The 21,896-nt window shown below is 45.6% G+C and overlaps 1 protein-coding gene across 9 annotated transcripts in view; it reads right to left on the bottom strand.

The window, feature by feature from the left end:
- MLPH (melanophilin) overlaps positions 1-20,283 on the bottom strand; it is an 80,498-nt gene extending 60,215 nt beyond the window's left edge. For 5 of the 9 annotated variants that reach the window (XM_035139375.2, XM_035139411.2, XM_035139392.2 and 2 more), the window contains exons 1-2: positions 19,420-19,825; positions 5,772-5,902 (exon numbers count right to left, since the gene is read on the bottom strand). In XM_035139375.2, the coding sequence (XP_034995266.2) occupies positions 5,772-5,902; positions 19,420-19,518 (230 nt within the window). In that variant the 5' untranslated portion in view covers positions 19,519-19,825. The other 4 variants (XM_035139421.2, XM_035139438.2, XM_035139384.2 and 1 more) reach the window with 4 other exon arrangements.
- Positions 20,284-21,896: the final 1,613 nt, after the last annotated feature.

Raw genomic sequence — 21,896 nt, 5'->3', positions numbered from 1 at the left:
TGGTTTTTGGGCATTATTTTTGGCCACAACTTTATTTAAAATACAATTTAATTCTGAGTGTTGGCTTAGGCTTTGGTTAATCCATCTGTCCACCCTAAGGGACAGGACCATTTCCATCTGACCATTGGGTCAGGACCATACCATCTGCCCGTTGGGCAGGACCAATTCCATCTGACCATTTGGGTCAGGACCAGCTCCGACTTACCTAGTGGTTGGTAAGTCAAGTAAACACCCCAAGGGATTGGAGGTACGATTTCACTATACTCTCCTTCCCGCAAGGAGTGTTCCCTAAGGCTCGGCTCTGTAATGGACACACCATCCTTGCTTATGGCCGGATGATGGACTAGAGTCCCTGAGCCCCAGGATTCCTTTAATGGAATACTTCTATGAGGAGCAAATAATGGGGGGTAGGCATTTAGCCATGCCCCTCCAATACCATTTAACCAAAGCCTAACGGCCAACCTAACAAGTTGTGACAGATTGCTTGACAGTAGGCGAAAACCAAATGGCAACAGCCAATCAGCCAAGTGGGAAAATTCCTACTGGACCCCTGAATACAGGCGACCCCCGCTAGTCGGGCAAGCAGCGTCGACTAAAGCCTAAAGTCAGGTTGGGTGGGCGGGGAATTCGGCAGCTATTCAAAAGACTGGGGAAAACGAAAGCGACGCAATCATTAATTAGATGTGCCTGTCAATCAAACTCAAGGCACGCCCCGTGACTCAGCTTACACTTGGCCCACCCCCTCCCAGATTTTTTTCTGGCCTGTCCGCAAACGCCACTACACTCTATGAGTGTAATGGTCTATCTGCACAAGTGATGGCTCATGCAAACTTATCCCCATGCAACTGCAGGAGGCATTGGCTTCTCACATGCAGAAGAACCCTTGTGAACTAAGTGGTTCATGCAACAATTCTAACCACCTAACTATCCACAGGCAACTTTAGGCTCAGCCACTCTGCAGCCATCTTTGGGTACTGTGGCAATAGCAGAAATCCCCACTCAGTGATAATACACATTTCAATCCCCATAGTACCTTTTCTCTGTCTGGAGAATATTTAACTGAGAATGAATGCATGAAATGTCCCTGAGTCTTTGCAGAATTAGGGTCAGAAAACTCTTAGCACTAGGGCTTAGCTGGACCAAATAGGTCATCAAATCATCAGCAAATTAGAACACAATTGGTAGGCTGAATTCCAAAGCATCAGGACCATGGGCAGCATAGCAAAGTAGAGGCTGCTGTAGGGATCAGATACAAACAACAGTGGAAGGCGAAAGAGACAAGAGACAAGTCATACGGCACAGGAAACTATGCTGTAGTTACAAAGTATGACTTCATTTCCACCCCATTGTAGCACCACAGGGGAACAAGCATCACATTTGTTTCTTTCCAGACAAACCGCAAGAGGAAGCCAATAACAAACCTTTACCTCCTCTCATGGCTTGTTTGGAGACAATCAAACCACAAGCACTCGTCCGCATGCAATGCCAAGCTGGTGCTGTGAGGTTTCTTTCCTCTCCTGTTGGTGAAGAGAGGAGTCGGGTTGGTGTGAGTTTAGCAACATGCACCAGCATGGTGCTCTTTCATGCTGAGCCTTTGCTCACTTGTATGCCCCTCATAGCTGCCAAGTTATCCCTTTTTAAAAGGGATTTTCCCTTATGCTGAATAGGCTTCCTCGCGAGAAAAGGGAAAACTTGGCAGCTATGCTGCCCCTATGGCTTACTGCAAGGTGCAAAACAATTAGCCACTAAAACCCTGAAAGTGATTATACAGTATTTGGAACCTCACTTCCCCCTACAAGGGTAAGCCTGATCACCATTAAAATGATCAACCCCCCAAAGCAGTGATGAGATAATAATAATAATAATAATAATAATAATAATAATAATAATAATAATTTATTATTTATACCCCGCCCATCTGGCTGGGTTTCCCCATCCACTCTGGGCGGCTTACAACAGAAAAATGAAATAAAATAATTAAACATTGCTAAAAGATCTACAGATGCTAAAAGATCTACAGAACCTGCTAGAAGGCACCCCAAACCATGGAGGCCACATGACAACAAGGGGTCCAAGAGTACCCACAAACTAGTAGCATGAGCCGTCAGCAGAGAGGAACCCCATCCAGGACTAGGTGAACACTACTTATCTGGGGACAGCAGTCACCTACTAACAGTGTCTCTGCCACGTCTGGATTGAATTTTAGTTAAATAGCCCTTATCCTGCCAGAAGCAGCTTTGTCATGCTGGCCACATGACCTGGAAGCTATACGCCGGCTCCCTCGGCCAATAATGCGAGATGAGCGCGCAACCCCAGAGTCGGTCACGACTGGACCTAATGGTCAGGGGTCCCTTTACCTTTACCTTTATCCTGTCTTTTAGAGCAGCCAAGCAATCAATGCATCACCACTCCCATAGAAATAGAAAAAGAGAAATAGAGTTGCATGTCATCTGTATTGCAAACACTGCTGCCCACCTCAACTTAGACAGTCACTCCAGATGGATACCATCAGTTAGGGCAGGCACCCCCAAACTGCGGCCCTCCAGATGTTTTGGCCTACAACTCCCATGATCCCTAGCTAACAGGATCAGTGGTAGGGGAAGATGGGAACTGTAATCCAAAACATCTGGAGGGCCGAAGTTTGGGGGTGCCTGATTTAGGGTATCAAAAGCCATTAAAGATCAGGCATCAACAGTGTTACACTCTCCCCGTCTCTATCCTGACAAGGATAATCATACAGGCCAACCAAGACAATTGTAGTGCCTAAACTGAGCCTCAACCCACATTGAACTGGACCCAGCAAATCACTGATCCTGGAGCACCTGGGCCTGGCTGCAGATTGCCTGTTTAAGAAGCTCGATCAAGAGGGAACATTTGAAAGTGGTCTGTCATGAGCTGGATCTTTAAGATCCATGGAAAGCTCTTTTCAGGAACGGTCACACCCAGTGGCCTGTTAGGTAGCCTGCGACCACCCCCTCTTGTAACAAGGCAATAGTCATTTCCTTGGCCCACCCCCTGTCACCTCCTTGCTGGGTAGTATAAGCCATGAAACACACAAGTGGCCACACAATCCTGGCCAAGCACCTTTTCCACATCCTTGAGCTGCACCAACTGAAACTCATACAAAGAGTTCTTCAAGGCAAGGTCCAGACACTCCAAACTGTATAACTGATTTATTTTTAATCGCAGCAGGTCACTGAGTGGGTTCCCCCCCCCCCAGGGCTAGTGTATAATTAGTTGCAAACCACTCAAAAGATCTCATCTTGGGAGTACGAAGAGGATGCAATGGAGGGGGGGGGATTGCCCAAAACACTGGATGTAAGACTTACAAAGACAGTAGAAGTAAAGGAGGTTGGGGGATTTTATTGGGATCAAAAACTCTCCAGATTGCAAGAACAGATCTATTGCTATTTGAATACAATTTGTACTGCCTTCCTGGGAAATCTAGGTTGAGAGAATGAATCTGGAATGAATAAAATGAATTCTCTTCAGGCAAAGGGTTATAGCACATTGACAAAAGCCCAGGAGGCTTATAATGGTCCAAAAATGCATTTCCTCCTGGACCACTCATAGTACATGGACATAGGAAAGTTTCTCTTTTTCTTTTTCTCATTATGGATACTGTAAAGCCATGATTGTCAGTGCACGCATTAAAGAAGCCATCCATCTGATGACTCACTTCCTGCTTCTTCCCTCAAAGTAAATAATTCCTTTAAGAGGAGTGAATTAATCTTTCCTTCTCTTCCCAAGAAACATAGCAACTCTTTCACATCCTCGTCTCTGTTCTTCAAGGCAGGGTCCAGGCACTCCAAACTGTATAATTGATTTATTTTTAATTTTGCAGTATGGCAGCTTGTCCTCTCTGGTAAAAACACCATCAAACTAAATTATTCTAAAGAGGACTGGAAACCCTGACGAAGCCACTCCAATTCTCCTGCCTCTCCCCCTTCTGCCCTGACTCCTGTTGTAAGGATTAAGAATGAAAGAAAAATAACTATTCTGACTCTTCATTCCCTTCTAGCATTCAAAAGTCACTGTTGGGGAATTTTATGCGCAGCTAAGCTGTTCTCCCCACTGCCAGAATATTGTTTCTATAGTGCTGTGATAGAAGAAGAGGAGGAGTTTGGATTTGATATCCCACTTTATCACTACCCTAAGGAGTTTCAAAGCGGGTAACATTCTCCTTTCCCTTCCTCCCCCACAACAAACACTCTGTGAGGTGAATGGGGCTGAGAGACTTCAGAGAAGTGTGACTAGCCCAAGGTCACCCAGCAGCTGCATGCGGAGGAGCAGGGAATCAAACCCGGTTCACCAGATTATGAGTCCCCCGCTCTTAACCACTACACCACACTGGCTCTTCTTAAATATACTCCTTAAAGGTTCCATTTTACACCTGTGCATTCACAATTCTTCTGTGCCTAGAAAAATACTATACACTTCTGTACTTCAAATTATACTGCAAAACAATGCCATGGCCATGTTTCTTCCATCCATCCCAGGGCAGTATTGGACACCTGAGGAAAAACTACTAGCAGTTAGCTGTCTCTCAACCTAACCAACCTCACAGAGTTCTTCTGAAGAGAAAGGGAAAGTGCCACGTACTTTGAGCATCCCGAACTCTTCCAGGGAATTATTAAAAAAGCAATTGATGATCATAATTTAACAGCACCATGGATAAAAGAGAAATGCTTCACTGCCACGTGGAAAGGACTCTTCCTAAACTTGTTCCTGATGCTTTGTCAAGCACTTCCTGCCTGGCTCTTAAATAGATCTCCCAAACATCAAGGGCTGGAAACACAGATATTTCTTTTAAAAATTCAAAATTGGCATTCTGGGAGCTATGAGGGTAGGTCAGAATGTGCTGCGCCAAAGTGACATCACAGCAAGGGTGCCACAACAGGGGGGGGGCGGGCTCCCTGGCCCCTCCGCACCTCCAACGACGGCGGCCGCCACGCGGAGAGGCTGCCCCGCTGCTGCTGGCTGCCATCCGCCACTCAACAGTGGCCAGCAGGGCAGGGCGGGGCTGCACACGGAGGCAGAGCTCGCTGGGCTGGGGAGGTGACGGGCCACTGTCTCACTCTCCCCTCCCTCCCTCCCTGAGTTGGGCAAAGCAGGGTGCCTCTTGCGAGCCACCCTGTGCGGACTGTGCATGTGTGGGATGCCGCACGGGGCGCCACGCAGGCGCCGCCCCCGGTACCAGCTGGGGTAGGAATGCCACTGCATCACAGTGCATCACAGATCAAGGCTGAGCTTGAAACTGATAGAGCCAGAACTGCGTATAAATTGTAACATGTACTTTCAGAAGCATATAACTGAGACCTTTGAGAAGATGGAAAGAGCATTTTTGTATAAGCTGCATTTTCCAACCAACCGACTCCTAGAGAAGTCTACAAGATAAATCTATGGACCAAGCAAAATACAAAAGTACATGTTTTTCCAGTCATTCACTAAATGCCTGTCTTTTCCTGAATCTCATGCATTTAAGTCTGCTTTTTCTGTTCCATTAGATTTAGTATGCAGCAGCTAGTACCGGTAAGTGGTAAAAGAATTTTCCTATTTAAATTTTGGAAGTTTTAAATTTAAATTAAACTGTGTCATTACAAATATTAACCAATTCTGTGACGACATTATCTATATTATCCCATAGCCATTTTTGTAGCCCCCCCCCCAAATGTGGAAAACAGCTTGAAAATGACAAATGCTAAAGGCCTCCCACAGCTCTCCTTTTGAAGAATCATCAAAGCTCCTATTCTCGTGTTTTAGCCACTTACTCTAAACGCTCTTCCTCTTTTTTTCGCAGATCGAAGTCCCTCTGAACAACTTCCCAAACATGCTCAGCCTCTTCATCTGTCAGTTTGGAAAGATCCAGTTTCCGCCTTCCCATCTTTAGAAAACAGAGCACCTAAAAATCAAGAACAAAAGTCGGGTAAACTGTGTCAAATGGGTTAGAACTCATTATTCTCCAATGATATTTGTTTAATTAAAATAAATAAATTAAATAAGACTACCACCACCACCTTCTTAAATTGTGATGCCCAGAACTGGACACAGGACTCCAGGTGTGGTCTGATCAAGACAGAATAGAGTGGGACTATGACTTCCCTTGATCTGGACACTATACTCCTGTTGATGCAGCCTAAAATAACATTCACCTTTTTTGCTGCTGCATCAAGACCCCTAGAGCCTTTTCACATGTACTGCTAGCAAGCCAGGTGTCCGCCATCCTATTTTTGTGCGCCTGGTTCTTCCTGCCTACATGCAGAACCTTACATTTGTCCCTCTTGAAATTCATTTGGTAAGCTTGGGCCCAGGTACACAACCAGTTAAGGTCTTTTGAATTCTGATTTTGTCTTCTGCAGCATTAGCTACCCCTCCCAGTTTTGTGTCCTCTGCAAATTGGAGATGAGCTTCCCCTCAATTCCTTCATCTAAGACTTTGAACAACAACAGAGTCCTGCAGCACCCCACTTGTCACTTTTCCCCAGGATGACGAGGAACCATGAATGAGTACTCTTTGGGTTTGGTCAGTCAACCAGCTACAAATCCACCTAATAATTACCTCATCCAACCCACATTTTACCAGCTTCTCTGCAAGAAGTTCATGGTGGACTTTGTCAAAAGACAATTTGCAGCCATCATGAGAAATGGAGAAATGCATTCCCGTCGCCCTGAAATGCATGACAGGCAGCCAGAAATCCCCTACCTTTGCACAGTTGTCAAACAAGGAACGCACACTGGATCAGGCCTAATGACACAGAATTGAAGGAACTGGCAATAATACACAGGACAGACTTAAAATTGGGTAGATTTCTTTCCAGAAGTAAAAAAAACTGGATCAGCTGCTTCTTCTCCAGGAAGTTGTCCGGTAAACTGAACTTGTGGAGGTTGCCAGTGAAGAGACAGAAAGGTCTGCCAAGAAAGTCTGCTGATCCCACACTCGCAGGCCAACTTTGCTCAGCACGGATTCAGGCAGAGGCACTCCTGACGAGCTGCTCTCATTTCCAAGGGCAAAATGAACAACAGGGCCTTTATCTGACCATACATGTCAGGTCATTTCAGTATATGGAAACAGAAGATTGCTTCATTATGAGCCTGAATTAAATTTATAACTGCATCAAGATAACAAACAACGAAAAAGGCCCATTTAAACTCTGGGAAAGCAGATAAAGTGACCCAAGTCAAATGCAGACAATTCCAACAAGAAAGAAAAATGGGAGGCATGTAAAGAAACCGGTGAGGCTGCATAAGGGGATTCCAGATGAGCTGAGTTTTAAGACGGACATGTATAAGAAGTGGAAGAAAGGGGAAATCACAAAGGAGGTGTAGACACCAACAGTTGCAGCAGGAAAGTCAGGCTGGCTAAAGCCCAGAATGAGCTCAGGCTTGCAAGAGAGGTTAATAATAATAATAATAATAATAATAATAATAATAATAATAAAGGTTTCTTCCACTATATTCGAAGCAAGAGGAAGAACAAGCAGATGGTAGGTCCTCTGTGTGGAGAAGATGGAGAAACGCTATTGGTTGACAGACGGAAGGCAGAAGTGCTCAACACCTACTTTGCTTCCTTCTTCATCCAAAAAGAAAGTGATGCCCAACCTGGTGATAACAGAATAAATGATGCAAGGAGGAAGCTGCAGCCCAAGATTGGAGAAGAGGTAGTAAGGGAACACCTAGATACTTTAAATGAATTCAAATCACCAGGGCCTGATGAGCTGCATCCAAGGGTATGACTGGAACTTGCAGATGTGCCATATTTTTCCGTGTATAAGACTAGGTCCCAAAAAATATAATGTTAAAAATTAGGGGGCATCTTATACTCTGTGCCACACCCCCCATTTTCTTAAATCTGAGTCCCCAAAAATCTGAGTCCCCCAAAATAGGAGGCATCTCATTCTGTCTTATAGACGGAAAAATACGGTAATTTCGGAGCCTATGACCTTTGAAAAATCTTGAAGAACAGGTGACACGTCCCTGCAGACTGGAGGCAGGCAAATGTTGTCCCCATCTTCAAAAAGTGGGGGAAAGAAAGACCCAGCCAACTACTGAGCAGTCAGCTTGACATCAATACCAGGAAAGGTTCTAGAACAGATAATTTAATACTGTGAGCACTTAGAAAAGGATGCTGTGATTACTAAGATCCAGCAGGGGTTTCTCAAAAACAAGTCATGCACGACAAATCTCTTGTCTTTTTTTTTTATGGAGTCACAAGCTTGGTGGATCAGGGGAATGCTGTGGACATAGTGCATCTTGATTTCAGTCAGGCTTTTGACATCCCCCATGATATTCTTGCGAGGAAGTTGGTAAAATGTGGGTTAAATGAGGTAACTGTTCGGTGGATTTGCAGCTGGTTAATTGATCAACCCCAAAGAGTACTCCTTAATGGTTTCTCATCATCCTGGAAAAAAGTGACAAGTGGGGTGCCACAGGATACTATCACAGGGTTCTGCCCTGGGACCATTGTTCAACGTCTTTATAAATGTCTTTGATGGAGGAATTGAGGGGAAGCTCATCTCCATTTTGCAGATGACACAAAACTGGGAGGGGTAGCTAATGCTGCAGAAGACAAAATCAGAATTCAGAAGACCTTAAGTGATTGTATACCTGGGCCCAAGCTTACAAAATGAAATTCAATAGGGACAAATGTAAGGTTCTGCACTTAAGGCAGGAAGAACCAGCTTCACAAATATAAGATGGGGAACATCTGGCTTACTAGCAGAACATGTGGAAAGGATCTAGGAGTCTTGTTGGATCACAACCTTGACATGAGTCAACAGTTTGATGCAGCAGCAGCAGCAGCAAAAAAGAAAAAGAAGAAGAAAGTGAATGCTATTCTAGGCTGCATCAACAGAAATCGGGTGTCCTGATCAAGGGACGTCATAGTAGTGATCTATTCTGCCTTGGTCAGACCACACCTGGAATAGTGCATCCAATTATGGGCACCCCCAATTTAAGAAGGCTGTTGACAAGTTGTAACTTGTGCACAGGAGGGCAATCAAGATGATTAAGGGTCTGGAAACCAAGCCTTATGAGGAAAGCTTGAAGGAGCTGGGCATGTTTAGCCTGGAAAAGAGGAGATTGAGAGGAGATATGATAGCCACCTTCAAATATCTGAAGAGCTGTCACATGGAAGATGAAGCAAGCTTGTTTTCTCCTGCTCTGGAAAGAAGGACCTTAACCAATGGCTTCAAGATTCTGACTAAACATCTCACAGTAAGGGCTGTTTGACAGTGGAAAAGCCTGGGAGGTGGTGGATTCTCCTTCATTGGAGGTTTTGAAGCAGAAGATGGATGGCCATCTGTCATGGATGCTTTGGCTGAAATTCCTGTATTGTAGGGGGTTGGACTAGATGATCCACAGAGTACCAGCACAGCCTGTGTTTTTGGTCAGCTGGTGGACCTAACTGAAGTCAGGCAGCGGTCAGATCCACCCTTGTGAAACTGCCTGCTTGCTTTGCCCTGATAAGCCAGTTTAAACTCAAAAATTGTGGGGGGACACAACAGCCCTAGCGGCTGATGGAGGAGCCAACGTCATCCATTGGCAATGCAGGAAGCCAAAGCGCCCCCCCCCGACCTTTGGTGGCCCCACTCGGCTGCAATCCCTGCTCCTAATTGATACTGGTCAGCGGTCTATTGCTTTACTTGCCAATGAATGTTATTTGTGCAAGTCACACTTAGACGATGCATTTCTCACACAACACTGGGCATCTGAAGTATTTAAACACTGTACATTTTTACATAGACAAGATGACCTGGTTATAAGATTTAGAGTCCATTAGTGGGATCTTACAGGGCCGCACAACTGGATCACTCAGCCAACAGCAGTAAGTATAAGACTGTTCCCTAGTGTGAGAGGTAAAATGAATTCAGCATGACTGTCGGCTGATTTCCTGCCATTTGTTTCTCCAGTGAACAAGCCAGCACACAACTTATTTGCAGAAGTAATGTAATCAAGATCAGATTATATTTATGTTAACCTAGCAAAAGGACTTCTGTTATGATGGTTGTTAAGCAAAGGGAAGGCCTGTATATTGGATACCACTGTGCTTTCTGCTTAAAGAGAGGCTGTGCAACATACACTCTGGTACGTCACCCTGTAAGAGAGGTGGCTGCTGCTCAGTCACCTTATATTCAGTTTCCTGTATAAATATCCAAGAACATCACCCACAGTGAACTTTCCCTCTCTCCTTATCCCACCCCAGTTTGGCCTGCTCAATGCATTTTGGATGAACCAAAGTTTCCAAGTCATCTTCAAGAGCAACATCACATAGAGCACGTTCTAATAATCCCATCTGGAAGTTACCAGAGCAGGGAGTACAGTGGCCAAGTAATCTCTGTCGAAAGGGGGCTATAACTAGCGAACCAGATGGAGCCCAAAGAAGGCACTCCAAGCTATCAAGGCCAACTGAGCCTCCTTTCCAGGAGAGTACTAACCTGTCCAGGATAGGCCGCCTCCACACCTCAGAGACATGAGGAGTTGGGATACCTCTGTCTCTCCAGGATTCAGCCTCAATTTACTGGCCCACATCCAGCCCCTCATCACCTCCGAGCAGTGGTCTAAAACCTCAGTTGCCTCTCCTGATTCAGTCTGAACAGAGAGATGGAGCTGGTTGTCACCAGCATTTTGACAACACTTCACTCCAAATCTCCTAATGACAGCTCCCAGAGGCTTCCTTTGGGTGTTACCTAGCATGGGGGCCAAGATGGAGCCCTGTGGAACACCCCAGGAGAATTCCCAGGTGCCTCCCAGGAGCCCTTTAGTACAGTGCCCCCCCCATCCACACCTTCCTGAGGCACCAACAGTTTAAAAAGCAGCAGAGAGATCTAGGAGAACGAGCAGGGCTGCACTCCCCTTAACTTTCTCCGGACAAATGCAGGGGCGTAGCAAGGGGGCATTGGGGGCAGGTCGCCCCAGGTGCCACCCTGGGGGGGGGTGACACTTGGTATGCCCCTCCCATCCGCCCACAAATGCGCAGTCCGTGTGGGATCACGGTGAGGTTCTGGTTTCTGGCTCTGGCTCTGGTTTCTGGCTCTGGTTTCTGGTTTCTGGTGAGGCTCTGGCTCCAGAGCCAAAGTGTTACCATGACACGGTTGTGCCCACACTGGGGAAAGGGGCGGGGCGGTCCCTTGGTTTCCGCTCAGCTCGTCCTGGGGCAGAAGGGAAGAGGGAGGCTCCCAGCCCCCTTCCCCCTCCTTCCCAGAGTGGCAGCAGCCCCTCGTTGAGGAGGCGGAGGAGGACTCACGCACACACCCGTCTCCCCTGCATGAAGGCAGGACCCCACAATGACAACCAGTGATGCTTTTGCAGAAAAATATTCCTAGACACAAGACTATTATTTTTTAAGCCCTTTCAGTCTCCCATCTCAAGGCTAAGTACAGCAAACTGTACATTCCTACCCCTCTCCCCAAGGCTGGGGAGTTTACTTCTGTGTGCTTGTGTATCTATTAGGGACTTAAAACAAAATAAAAAAATCCTTCCAGTAGCACCTTAGAGACCAACTAAGTTTGTCATAGGTATGAGCTTTTGTATCTGAAGAAGTGTGCATGCACACGAAAGCTCATACCTATGACAAACTTAGTTGGTCTCTAAGGTGCTACTGGAAGGATTTTTTTATTTTGTTTTGACTGCGTCAGACCAACACGGCTACCTACCTGTAACTATTAGGGACTTGTATCTATTAGGGACTATTCTCTCGCCTTTCCTTCGATATCTATGCTACTGATTACTTCTGCCGTTTTTATTTTAGAGATAGTGTTTAATTTCAAAAGGATTTGTACTATAGAATAACAGTGGTAACAATACATTGAAGACAAGTATATATTTTAGGGAGGGTGGTCCCAGAGCCCTTAGGGGCAGACTTTGGTGCTCTTTTGTCCTCCCCTCCCCCAATGTATTTATCTCTATCTGAGCTGGCTCCCTACCGGTACCTCTTACGTTACATGCAGGGAAACCCATGCGGGGCTTCCTCTCTGTGTAAAGCCTTCAAGCTGTTCCTGCGCACGCCTGACAAATCTGCCCCATTGTCAAAATTTATCTTTTCCCCCACCTCCAGTCTCATTTGACATTTAGAAACATAACTAGAATCATTGGCTTTTGCACCCCTGATTGGAGACTCTTCTCCCCTTTGTACACATTCCTCTCTTAAACAGGCAATTAATCTTTTGAAAGTCAAGTCAAGTCCTCTTTCCCATCCATTAGAGTTGCAAAAGTCTCAAATTTGGGTCCTAGTGACCCTAGGAAATAGCAGATATTCTGCTCTTCCTTCTACTTCCAGAAAAACGTCTACTTCTGCTTCATTGACTATGCAAAAGCCTTTGACTGTGTCGACCACAGCAAACTATGGCAAGTTCTTAAAGAAATGGGAGTGCCTGATCACCTCATCTGTCTCCTGAGAAATCTCTATGTGGGACAAGAAGCTACAGTTAGAACTGGATATGGAACAACTGATTGGTTCAAAATTGGGAAAGGAGTACGACAAGGTTGTATATTGTCTCCCTGCTTATTTAACTTATATGCAGAATTCATCATGCGAAAGGCTGGACTAGATGAATCCCAAGCCGGAATTAAGATTGCTGGAAGAAATATCAACAACCTCAGATATGCAGATGACACAACCTTGATGGCAGAAAGCGAGGAGGAATTAAAGAACCTTTTAATGAGGGTGAAAGAGGAGAGCGCAAAATATGGTCTGAAGCTCAACATCAAAAAAACCAAGATCATGGCCACTGGTCCCATCACCTCCTGGCAAATAGAAGGGGAAGAAATGGAGGCAGTGAGAGATTTTACTTTCTTGGGCTCCTTGATCACTGCAGATGGTGACAGCAGTCACGAAATTAAAAGACGCCTGCTTCTTGGGAGAAAAGCAATGACAAACCTAGACAGCATCTTAAAAAGCAGAGACATCACCTTGCCGACAAAGGTCCGTATAGTTAAAGCTATGGTTTTCCCAGTAGTGATGTATGGAAGTGAGAGTTGGACCATAAAGAAGGCTGATCGCCGAAGAATTGATGCTTTTGAATTATGGTGCTGGAGGAGACTCTTGAGAGTCCCATGGACTGCAAGAAGATCAAACCTATCCATTCTTAAGGAAATCAGCCCTGAGTGCTCCCTGGAAGGACGGATCGTGAAGCTGAGGCTCCAATACTTTGGCCACCTCATGAGAAGAGAAGAATCCTTGGAAAAGACCCTGATGTTGGGAAAGATTGAGGGCACTAGGAGAAGGGGACGACAGAGGACAAGATGGTTGGACAGTGTTCTCGAAGCTACGAACATGAGTTTGACCAAACTGCGGGAGGCAGTGCAAGACAGGAGTGCCTGGCGTGCTATGGTCCATGGGGTCACGAAGAGTCGGACACGACTAAACGACTAAACAACAACAACTGCTCTTCCTACATTGGGTACCCTGACAGTTCTAGTTTCTTGAGAACCGTTAAGATCTCAATCACATGTTTGGGACAATCTGCCTTAGAATTCAACCTGAGCTTCAGCAAATCTCACATCCATTTTTTATGGAATCTTTTCCTTCCAAATCCATATGAAAGTTCCAGACCCTCAAGTATCTGGACTGCAGTATCAGTCTCCTTAAAATGCACAATCTGGGCATCTGAAATGCCGCTTAAAGTTGTGGCTCTTGCTTGTTTATTCTGCCGTTCTCATCCATTGATTGGAGCTCTAGATTCTTTGTTATTGCCTGTAGACCTTTGACTTTTTATCCCACCTAGTATTTCTTTGCTATTAACATCAGACACTTCCCCATTGAGTAAGGATGTTAATCTGGGCGTCTTGAGGCTTGCATCACTGAAGTAAACCTCACTGGCCATCTCAAAAATGGGGGAAATGTCCAAAACTCAAAAATTGGAGGACAATGTGACAAATCCAAAACCAGAACAAAGTCTCCAATGGAAAATTTAAGATAAATTTAAGATTAAAAAATGTAAGATAAAAAATCTTCACTATCTAGCTACTGCTCTGTGAGGGAAGTGGGGACAACACATGGAAGAATCCTGACCACTTGGTAGCATGTAGTGGTGATAGGGGATTCCCTACTGAGGGCTACAGAAGCAGTGATCTGTGGGCCTGACAAGATGTCTCGAGAGGTGTGCTGTCTCCCTGGGGCCAAGATCCAAGATGTAACAGAACAGCTGCAAGGAATCATAAAACCCACTGAAAAATACCCCTTCCTTTTGGTCCATGTGGGAACCAATTACACTGCAAGCCATAGACTTCAGAAGATCAAAAGTGATTATGGGGCTCTGGACAGGAAGTTAAAGCAATTAAATGCACAAATTGTCATCTCATCTGTCCTTCCAGTTGAACGACGTAGCACAGGGAGAGAAGGAAAAATAGGGGCAGTGAACAACTGGCTTCGCAAATGGTGCAAGAAGGAACGGTTTGGATTCTTAGATCCTGGTCTGCAGTTTCTTGAAGATGGACTTCTGGCAAGTGATGGGCTGCACCTCACAAGGGTTGGGAGGAATGTTTTTGCCATGAAACTCAAAAACCTCATCAGGAGGGCTTTAAACTGACTTATGTGGGGGAGGGAGACAGTGGTCCTGAAGGTAGGAATCTACCAAGTGCTGAAGATGATCATCCAAATGTCAAGGACTGAAAAGACAGGGGACAGAGAAAGGGCAGAACTCCTCAATGCCTTCTTTGCCTCAGTCTTCTCCAAAAAAGAAAACAATGCCCAACCTGAAGAATATGGAACAAATGATTCAGCAGGAGGAACATAGCCCAGAACAAGTAAGGAGGTAGTACAAGAATACTTGGCTAGTTTAGATGTATTCAAGTCTCCAGGGCCAGATGAACTACATCCAAGAGTATTAAAAGAACTGGCAGAGGTGATTTCAGAACCACTGGCAGTAATCTTTGAGAATTCCTGGAGAACAGGCGAAGTCCCAGCAGACTGGAGAAGGGCAAATGTTGTCCCTATTTTCAAAAAGGGGGAAAGGGAAGACCCAAACTATTACCGCCCAGTCAGCCTGACATCAATACCAGGAAATATTCTAGAGCAAATCATTAAGCAAACGGTCTGTGAGAACCTAGAAAGGAATGCTGTGATCACTAAAAGTCAGCATGGGTTTCTGAAAAATAAGTCATGTCAGACTAATCTGATCTCATTTTTGACAGAATTACATGCCTGGTAGATGAAGGGAATGCTGTGGGTATAGCCTCTCTTGATTTCAGCAAGGCCTTTGACAAGATGTCCCATGATATTCTTGTAAAGAAGCTGGTAAAATGTGGGCTAGACAATGCTACCATTCAGTGGATTTGTAACTGGCTGGCTGACCGAACCCAAAGGGCTCCTCTTCATCCTGGAGAGAAGTGACTAGTGGGGTGACACAGGGTTCTGTCTTGGGCCCAGTCCTATTCAACATCTTTATCAATGACTTGGATGATGGGCTTGAGGGCATCCTGATCAAGTTTGCAGATGACAGCAAATTGGGAAGGGTGGCTAATACCCCAGAGGACAGGATCACACTTCAAAATGACCTTAACAGATTAGACACCTGGGCCAAAGCAAACAAGATGAATTTTAGCAGGGAGAAATGTAAAATACTACACTATGGCAAAAAAAATATGAAAGGCACAAATACAGGATGGGTGACACCGGGCTTTAGAGCAGTACATGTGAAAAGGATCTAGGAGTCTTGGTAGACCACAAACTTGATAGGAGTCAACAGTGTGATGCAGCAGCTAAAAAAGCCAGTGCAATTCTGGGCTGCATCAATAGGAGTATAGCATCTAGATCAAGGGAAGCAATAGTACCACTGTATTCTGCTCTGGTCAGACCTCACCTGGAGTACTGTGTCCAGTTCTGGGCACCACAATTGAAGAAGGATACTGACAAGCTGGAACATGTCCAGAGGAGGGCAACCAAAATGGTCAAAGGCCTGGAAACAATGCCTTATGAGGAACGGCTTAGGGAGCTGGGTATGTGTAGCCTGGAGAAGAGAAGGTTAAGGGGTGATATGATAGCCATGTTCAAATATATAAAAGGATGTCATAGAGAAGAGGGTGAAAGGTTGTTTTCTGCTGCTCCAGAGAAGCAGACACGGAGCAATGGATTCAAACTACAAGAAAGAAGATTCCACCTAAATATTAGGAAGAACTTCCTGACAGTAAGAGCTGTTTGACAGTGGAATTTGCTGCCAAGGAGTGTGGTGGAGTCTTCTTCTTTGGAGGTCTTTAAGCAGAGGCTTGACAGCAATCTGTCAGGAATGCTTTGATGGTGTTTCCTGCTTGGCAGGGGGTTGGACTGGGTGGCCCTTGTGGTCTCTTCCAACTCTATGATTCTATCATTCTATCTCTCTTCACAGTGGAGGCAAGGGAGTCACCATATGCTCACCCAGAAACAAAAGAAAGAGTTCTGCTTTAGACCTCTCTTCTTTCTGAAGAGAATTCAGGTGCATTCACCAAAATACTTCAAAAATAATCTAATCTGGGCCCATAACCTATGTTGGGATGTGAATTAGATGCTCAGAGAGGATATATTTATTAGATATTATCCTTCCTCCCTCCCGTGAGCAGAGTGTCATCCCTTTGCAATTTAAAGAGAAGCTTAGATAGACTTGTTTTAGCCTTTTAGTTTAAATAATCCAGGATGGATTCTCCTGGTATTGCCTCCTTTCTCTGAAAACTTTCCAGCTTGTCAATATCCTCCTTCAGTTGTGGTGCCCAGAGCTGGACACAGGACTCCAGGCGGGGTCTGACAAAGGCAAAATAGAGTGAACACCCCATGCTTAACCTCCCCACCCCACCATCGGTGATCTCACAGCCACACATAAGAGAAAGTATTGCTTCCTACATTCTGCAGACTTGGTCTAATATTTATGCCTTGTTGCTTACTGACTTAACAAGAGTTTTCTACAGAATTCTAAAGAACAATTATACTAGTCAAAAGAAACTGCAAGGGACAAATGGATCCTGAAACATGATATAAAGTGATGAACTTTAAAAGAGAAGGGAGGTGGAGAGAGAAGGGTCTCAAACATGGCTTCAGAAAATGTGTCTTTTCTCCTTCCGGGTGCTGCGCTGATGGGAGAAGATGGTTCTGCTTATGTCCCCCGTTCCACTCACAGAGGAACCAGCCCAGCGAGGGTCAGTTGGGGGGGGTACACTCAAGTACACTCAAGTACACTCAAGTACACAGGTGGAAGGCCTCCGTCCTGCAATAGAGCTGCAAAGGTCAACCTAGAGAAGACTGGAGACTCCAGATCACTGCTGCCAATGCCACCCATAAATCTAAGTTCTCTCTCCCCCGTGATTCAAATGAATAATCATACCAATCTCAGCCACTCAAGGTATTGGAAGCAAAATAATGAGAAAAGTTGGAGGGCACCAGAAGGGAAGCAGGCGTTGCAATTTCTCCCTACCACTATAAGCTCCACAAGTTAATGCACCCCATATTTGGAAACCTGGTCAAGTCAGTCATTTTGTCACTTGCTTAAGCATGGAAGATAGCGAATAATACTACTTCACTTTTATACAGTGCTTTAGAGCATTCAAAGTACTTCATTCTTACACCAATCATGTAAGGTAGGTCCATATCACCGCCGTGTTATGAAGGCCCTGGGGCTTAGAAAAGGTGGCAGAGCTGATATCTGAACAGGAACCTCTTGATTTGTCGCTCTGTCTCTTAGGCCATTTCCAGGCAATCTGATTATTGCCTGTGTGGAGATTATATCACTTTCCATTAACCATTATCCCTCACTGTCTACAACATCACTTTCCTAAACATGCTGGTGTGAGACCGAATCCCTCCAACAGAACAGCGCATCCAAAGGGGACTCAACCGCTATGCCAGGCCTCCTTAAAGAACAAAAATAAGACTTAGTGGGAAAGTCTGTTGAAATTCCAGAATACTAGAATGTTGCTAGGATCGGATATGGGGAAACCAGGGACAGAGTCCAGAAATTGTTGGGAGTCCAATTCCCAGCATGCTGTGCTGGCCAGGACTGGTGGGAGTTGGGAGCCAAACAACCTCCCAACCTCTAAACAACCAGTTAACAGACTAGCTCCACCCCCACCCACCCCCAGGCTAAACCATAACTACAGTCCAAAAACCTCTTCCTAAAGGTATGGATGCTGACTGTAGACCGGCTACTAGAGGGTGGGTCTGTGGAGTGATTTTGAAAGAGGCCAGACGTGCTTCTGTCAAATATGACTCTGTCCACCTGCACATTGATGTCGGTTATGCTGGCTCCTTGTCTAACCCCCCTGCAGAGGGGAGAAATAAAATGGTGCATTAGGCACACAGAAGTTGTGAGAAATTGCAACCCACCTCCCATTTTTTTTTGCTGTTATCCTGAAATCACACCCTAAAGGGTGGGGTGGGGACAAGGAGGAGATGAACAGCAGTAGTTTGGACTTGTCATATATTTTTTAGCCTCAGCCTCAGCAACAGACAGCGAAAGACACTTTTTCTAGTGGGGTCATGGAATCCTAGCAAACTACAATCCCCACAGATGTGAGATGCAATTTTCATTTAATGCCACACTTCTGAGGAGTTCAAAGCAGTGCTTTAGCACCTCAACAACCTGATAGGTAGATCAGTTCAACCTCTCCAATTCATATCAATGAGCTTTCTAGCAAAGTAGTTCTATGATCCTGGATTTCTGACACCCAGTTCCATCATTCTAGTCATGGCACATTAGTTCTTTACACAATTTCAGAATACCCTCAGTTACCACTGAATATGGTTGTATTTGCAGGTGGTACCGTAAATTCTGCATAAACTTTACCTGTGTCTTAAACTTGGCCTTCTAGTTAATATAATTTGAAACCTAAAATAAATGCTAAATATAATCAATCTAACAAAAGGCCACAGCCACAGATGAGGGTGGTGGTGATTAAAGGTAAAAAAGTAATTATTATTATTATTATTATTATTAGTGACAAATGACTAGATTTATTGAGAACAAGTACCAAATATGCAAATCAGCCCCAACTCCAGTCAGCTGGCCAGATACCAGTTTCCAGATGCTGAGTGCTGGGCATCATCTGATCTGCAGGGCTGGAAAACAATCTGCAGCCCCTTGGCTGGAGATGAGAGTGATCTGCATATTCTAGTTGTTTGCCATTAACAACTTCCGGGGCTTTGGATCTATTTGTCAGACTGGCCGTCTATAAAAAAGCTTTCCATAAACAGAAGGAGTTGTCCAAATACTGCTGCAACTTTGATGGAGCTGAAACCTGACTCCTGATCAAAAACGAGATAGATCCGGTGTTGCTCAAAACTATTTCAAGCACTTTCATAAATATTTCAATAAAGTGTTATTGAAATGGGACTTTCCATGGGGGGGTACCCTTTTATAGATTTGCATTGGCTTTATTTCCATAGTTTACATTTAACAAATCAGTAAGAAATTGGAAATGTGCCTTTCCAGTTACAACATGTCAACAGTAAAAATGAACCCACATTTAAATCTCCGGAAGGAAAGAAGTCAAGGAAGTTGCTCTTTTTACCCCAGTCGGCAGCTTTGCCAGAAAGGGCGCATGTGGAGTCATCTGCAGCCATGTGCAGCCATGGCGCTTCTTGCTTCCCAAATTAACCTTCAATCGGCCTCGGGGCGCCTCTGGCGAAGAGGCGTCCCCATGAGCAGGAAGTCACAAGCTCTTTGTGCGCCAGAGAGCATTCAGTGCCACAGGGCAGCAGCAGCCTCCCATCCCTCCTCTCCTCTCCTCTAGGTTGGTTTAACTGTGACTGCTGCCAATTCGCGTATCCCCGGTGCACGGAACGCGGGCAGAGAGGCGCGCGGAGATGCTCCCGTTCTTTCCAGCTCAGTCCTTCTCCTAATGCACAGCCCTTTCCTCCTTCAGCTGGCGCTCACCTTGGCCCCTCGCTCCCAGTCCTCCTTCCTCTGCCCCCTGCAAACGCCCGCCAGGTCCTCGCTCGGCTGCTGCTCACTGCCTCTGCCCCTGGGAAACAACCCCCCTGGAGCCTGCCAAGGCAAGCAGCAGGTTGCAATTGCGCTTCTCCCCCTGGGGATCGCCCTTTGCGCAGCTGAGGTTACCTTGCAATACGCGCTGCTGCTGCTGCTGCTGCTGCTTCCTGGGTGCTGCTCAGCCCTCTCTCTGGTCTCTTTCTCGGTGGAAGAAGGTGGTGCGAAACTATGTGGCTGTCACATGCTTCCAGTGCTGGGTTCCCATCCTCCTCTCCCCTCGCCCAGGGCTCACCAGATCCAACCACCTAATCGGTGAGCAACGATCACATGGCCCCACGAGCGCTGGCCTCCCAGTCAACTTCCTGGGCAGCAGCGGCAGCAGCAGCAGCTAAAACGATAAGAAGAAGAGGAGCAGCAGAAGAAGAAATGCGACGGGAGAGCTGCAGCCGCTGGCAGCTTTAAAAAAAACTAAGGGGAAGATTGCTTGGGCTACCTGTGGGGCACTTGGTCAGGGCGCGAGAATAAATGGCCCAGTCAGTCGGTGTTTAAATCTGAGTGGGACTTGAAAGAGTAAGGTTTTTTAAAAAAATCATCAATAAAAAGCAGGTTAGAGGGTTAAGCAAATCCACTACGAGATCGGGATGCGCAAGGCTATGAGCTAGGAAGGCTGCTAGGATGAACCTTCATTTTGCAGAGGCAGTAGCTTGTCCCTTGTTTTTCTTCATCTGAAATATTTTAATGCCGCCTTTCCTGAAATCACAGTGAGTTAACAACGCAACCATTAAACCATATACAGTATACAAAACGGTAGCCTAAGCTAATGCTATCCAGCCTGAGGCGGATGGAAAGAAACTAGCACTGCGATCCAGAGGAGAAAAGTTGTGTCTTCAAAGAAAGACGGAGACGACGTTGTTGCCTCAGTCGCCTGTCTGAGGGTTTCTCGAATCATCCCGCTGCTGCCCACGGTTGGAAGCAGGATGTTCCATCCAAGACTCAGCAGGGCTTTCCCATCTTCTGAGACAAATGTGGGAAATGCCTGCTGCCCTGCTCTTCAAATATGTGTGTGAGCAGCACAGGCAGTGGGCCTTCCTAAACACCCCTTTGCAAAGAACTCACTCATGCACATTCACATTCATGGGCTGCATAAGGCTCTTAACAGCTGTGTTATTTTCTTCACTCCTTATCAGCTAAACCTGATCTCCCTGTTCAAACAAAAGGTGAAAAGTGAATTCATACTTTGAATTCCTTTGTGCTGAGTTGTGCTCTGTGTCAATAGAAAACTCCGGCACTGGAGACTAGACCTTGTGGGTGCCTCCCCAAGTCGCTCTTAGCAGGCAATTGTTTCTGCAACCTTTTCAATGCCAGGCAACTGAACTGAATTGACTTGGAGGTATAATCAATTAAAAATGCTGTCGACCTGATTTTTCATGTAAAGGGATTCCACTATTATTCACATGTGGTTAATAAAATATGCAAAGTTCTAAAATAGCTCACTGGTGATGTGTTCTCCTGTGCCAAAGGGACATTTAACCACCTGAATCTGTTGGTTTGTTTTGAAAGAGATATGGTAGAGTTGAAAGGGCTCTTGGCAGCCATCAGTCCCCCCCCCCCCTCCAAATGCAGCAGGAACCCCAGCATGGATTTTGAGAAATGCATGCTGGGTTTTAGGACTCACTTTTCTAAGTGCTCACAGACTGACTTGTTGAATTATCTGCTCTAAGACCTTTCCTGGTATCAATGGGTCAAGTGAGTAGAACTGTAGGGTTGGAAGGACCATGAGGATCATCTAGTCCAACCCTTGCAAAGCAGGAAGATTTTGCCCAAAGTGGGGATTGCATCCACAACCTTGAGGTTAAGAGTCTCATGCCTAGTTATCTGGATCTTCTTTCCCCTCTTTCTGAAGGTGGGGACAACATTTGCCCACCTCCAATCTGTGTGAACTTTACACATTCTCCAAGAATATTCAAAGATTACAGTCTGAAATGACAGTCTGTAAATCCACTGGATAATG

The sequence above is a fragment of the Zootoca vivipara genome, chromosome 1, assembly GCF_963506605.1.
Source record: "Zootoca vivipara chromosome 1, rZooViv1.1, whole genome shotgun sequence".
Lineage (NCBI taxonomy): Eukaryota > Metazoa > Chordata > Lepidosauria > Squamata > Lacertidae > Zootoca > Zootoca vivipara.
This window is presented reverse-complemented; position numbering and strand designations above follow the sequence as displayed.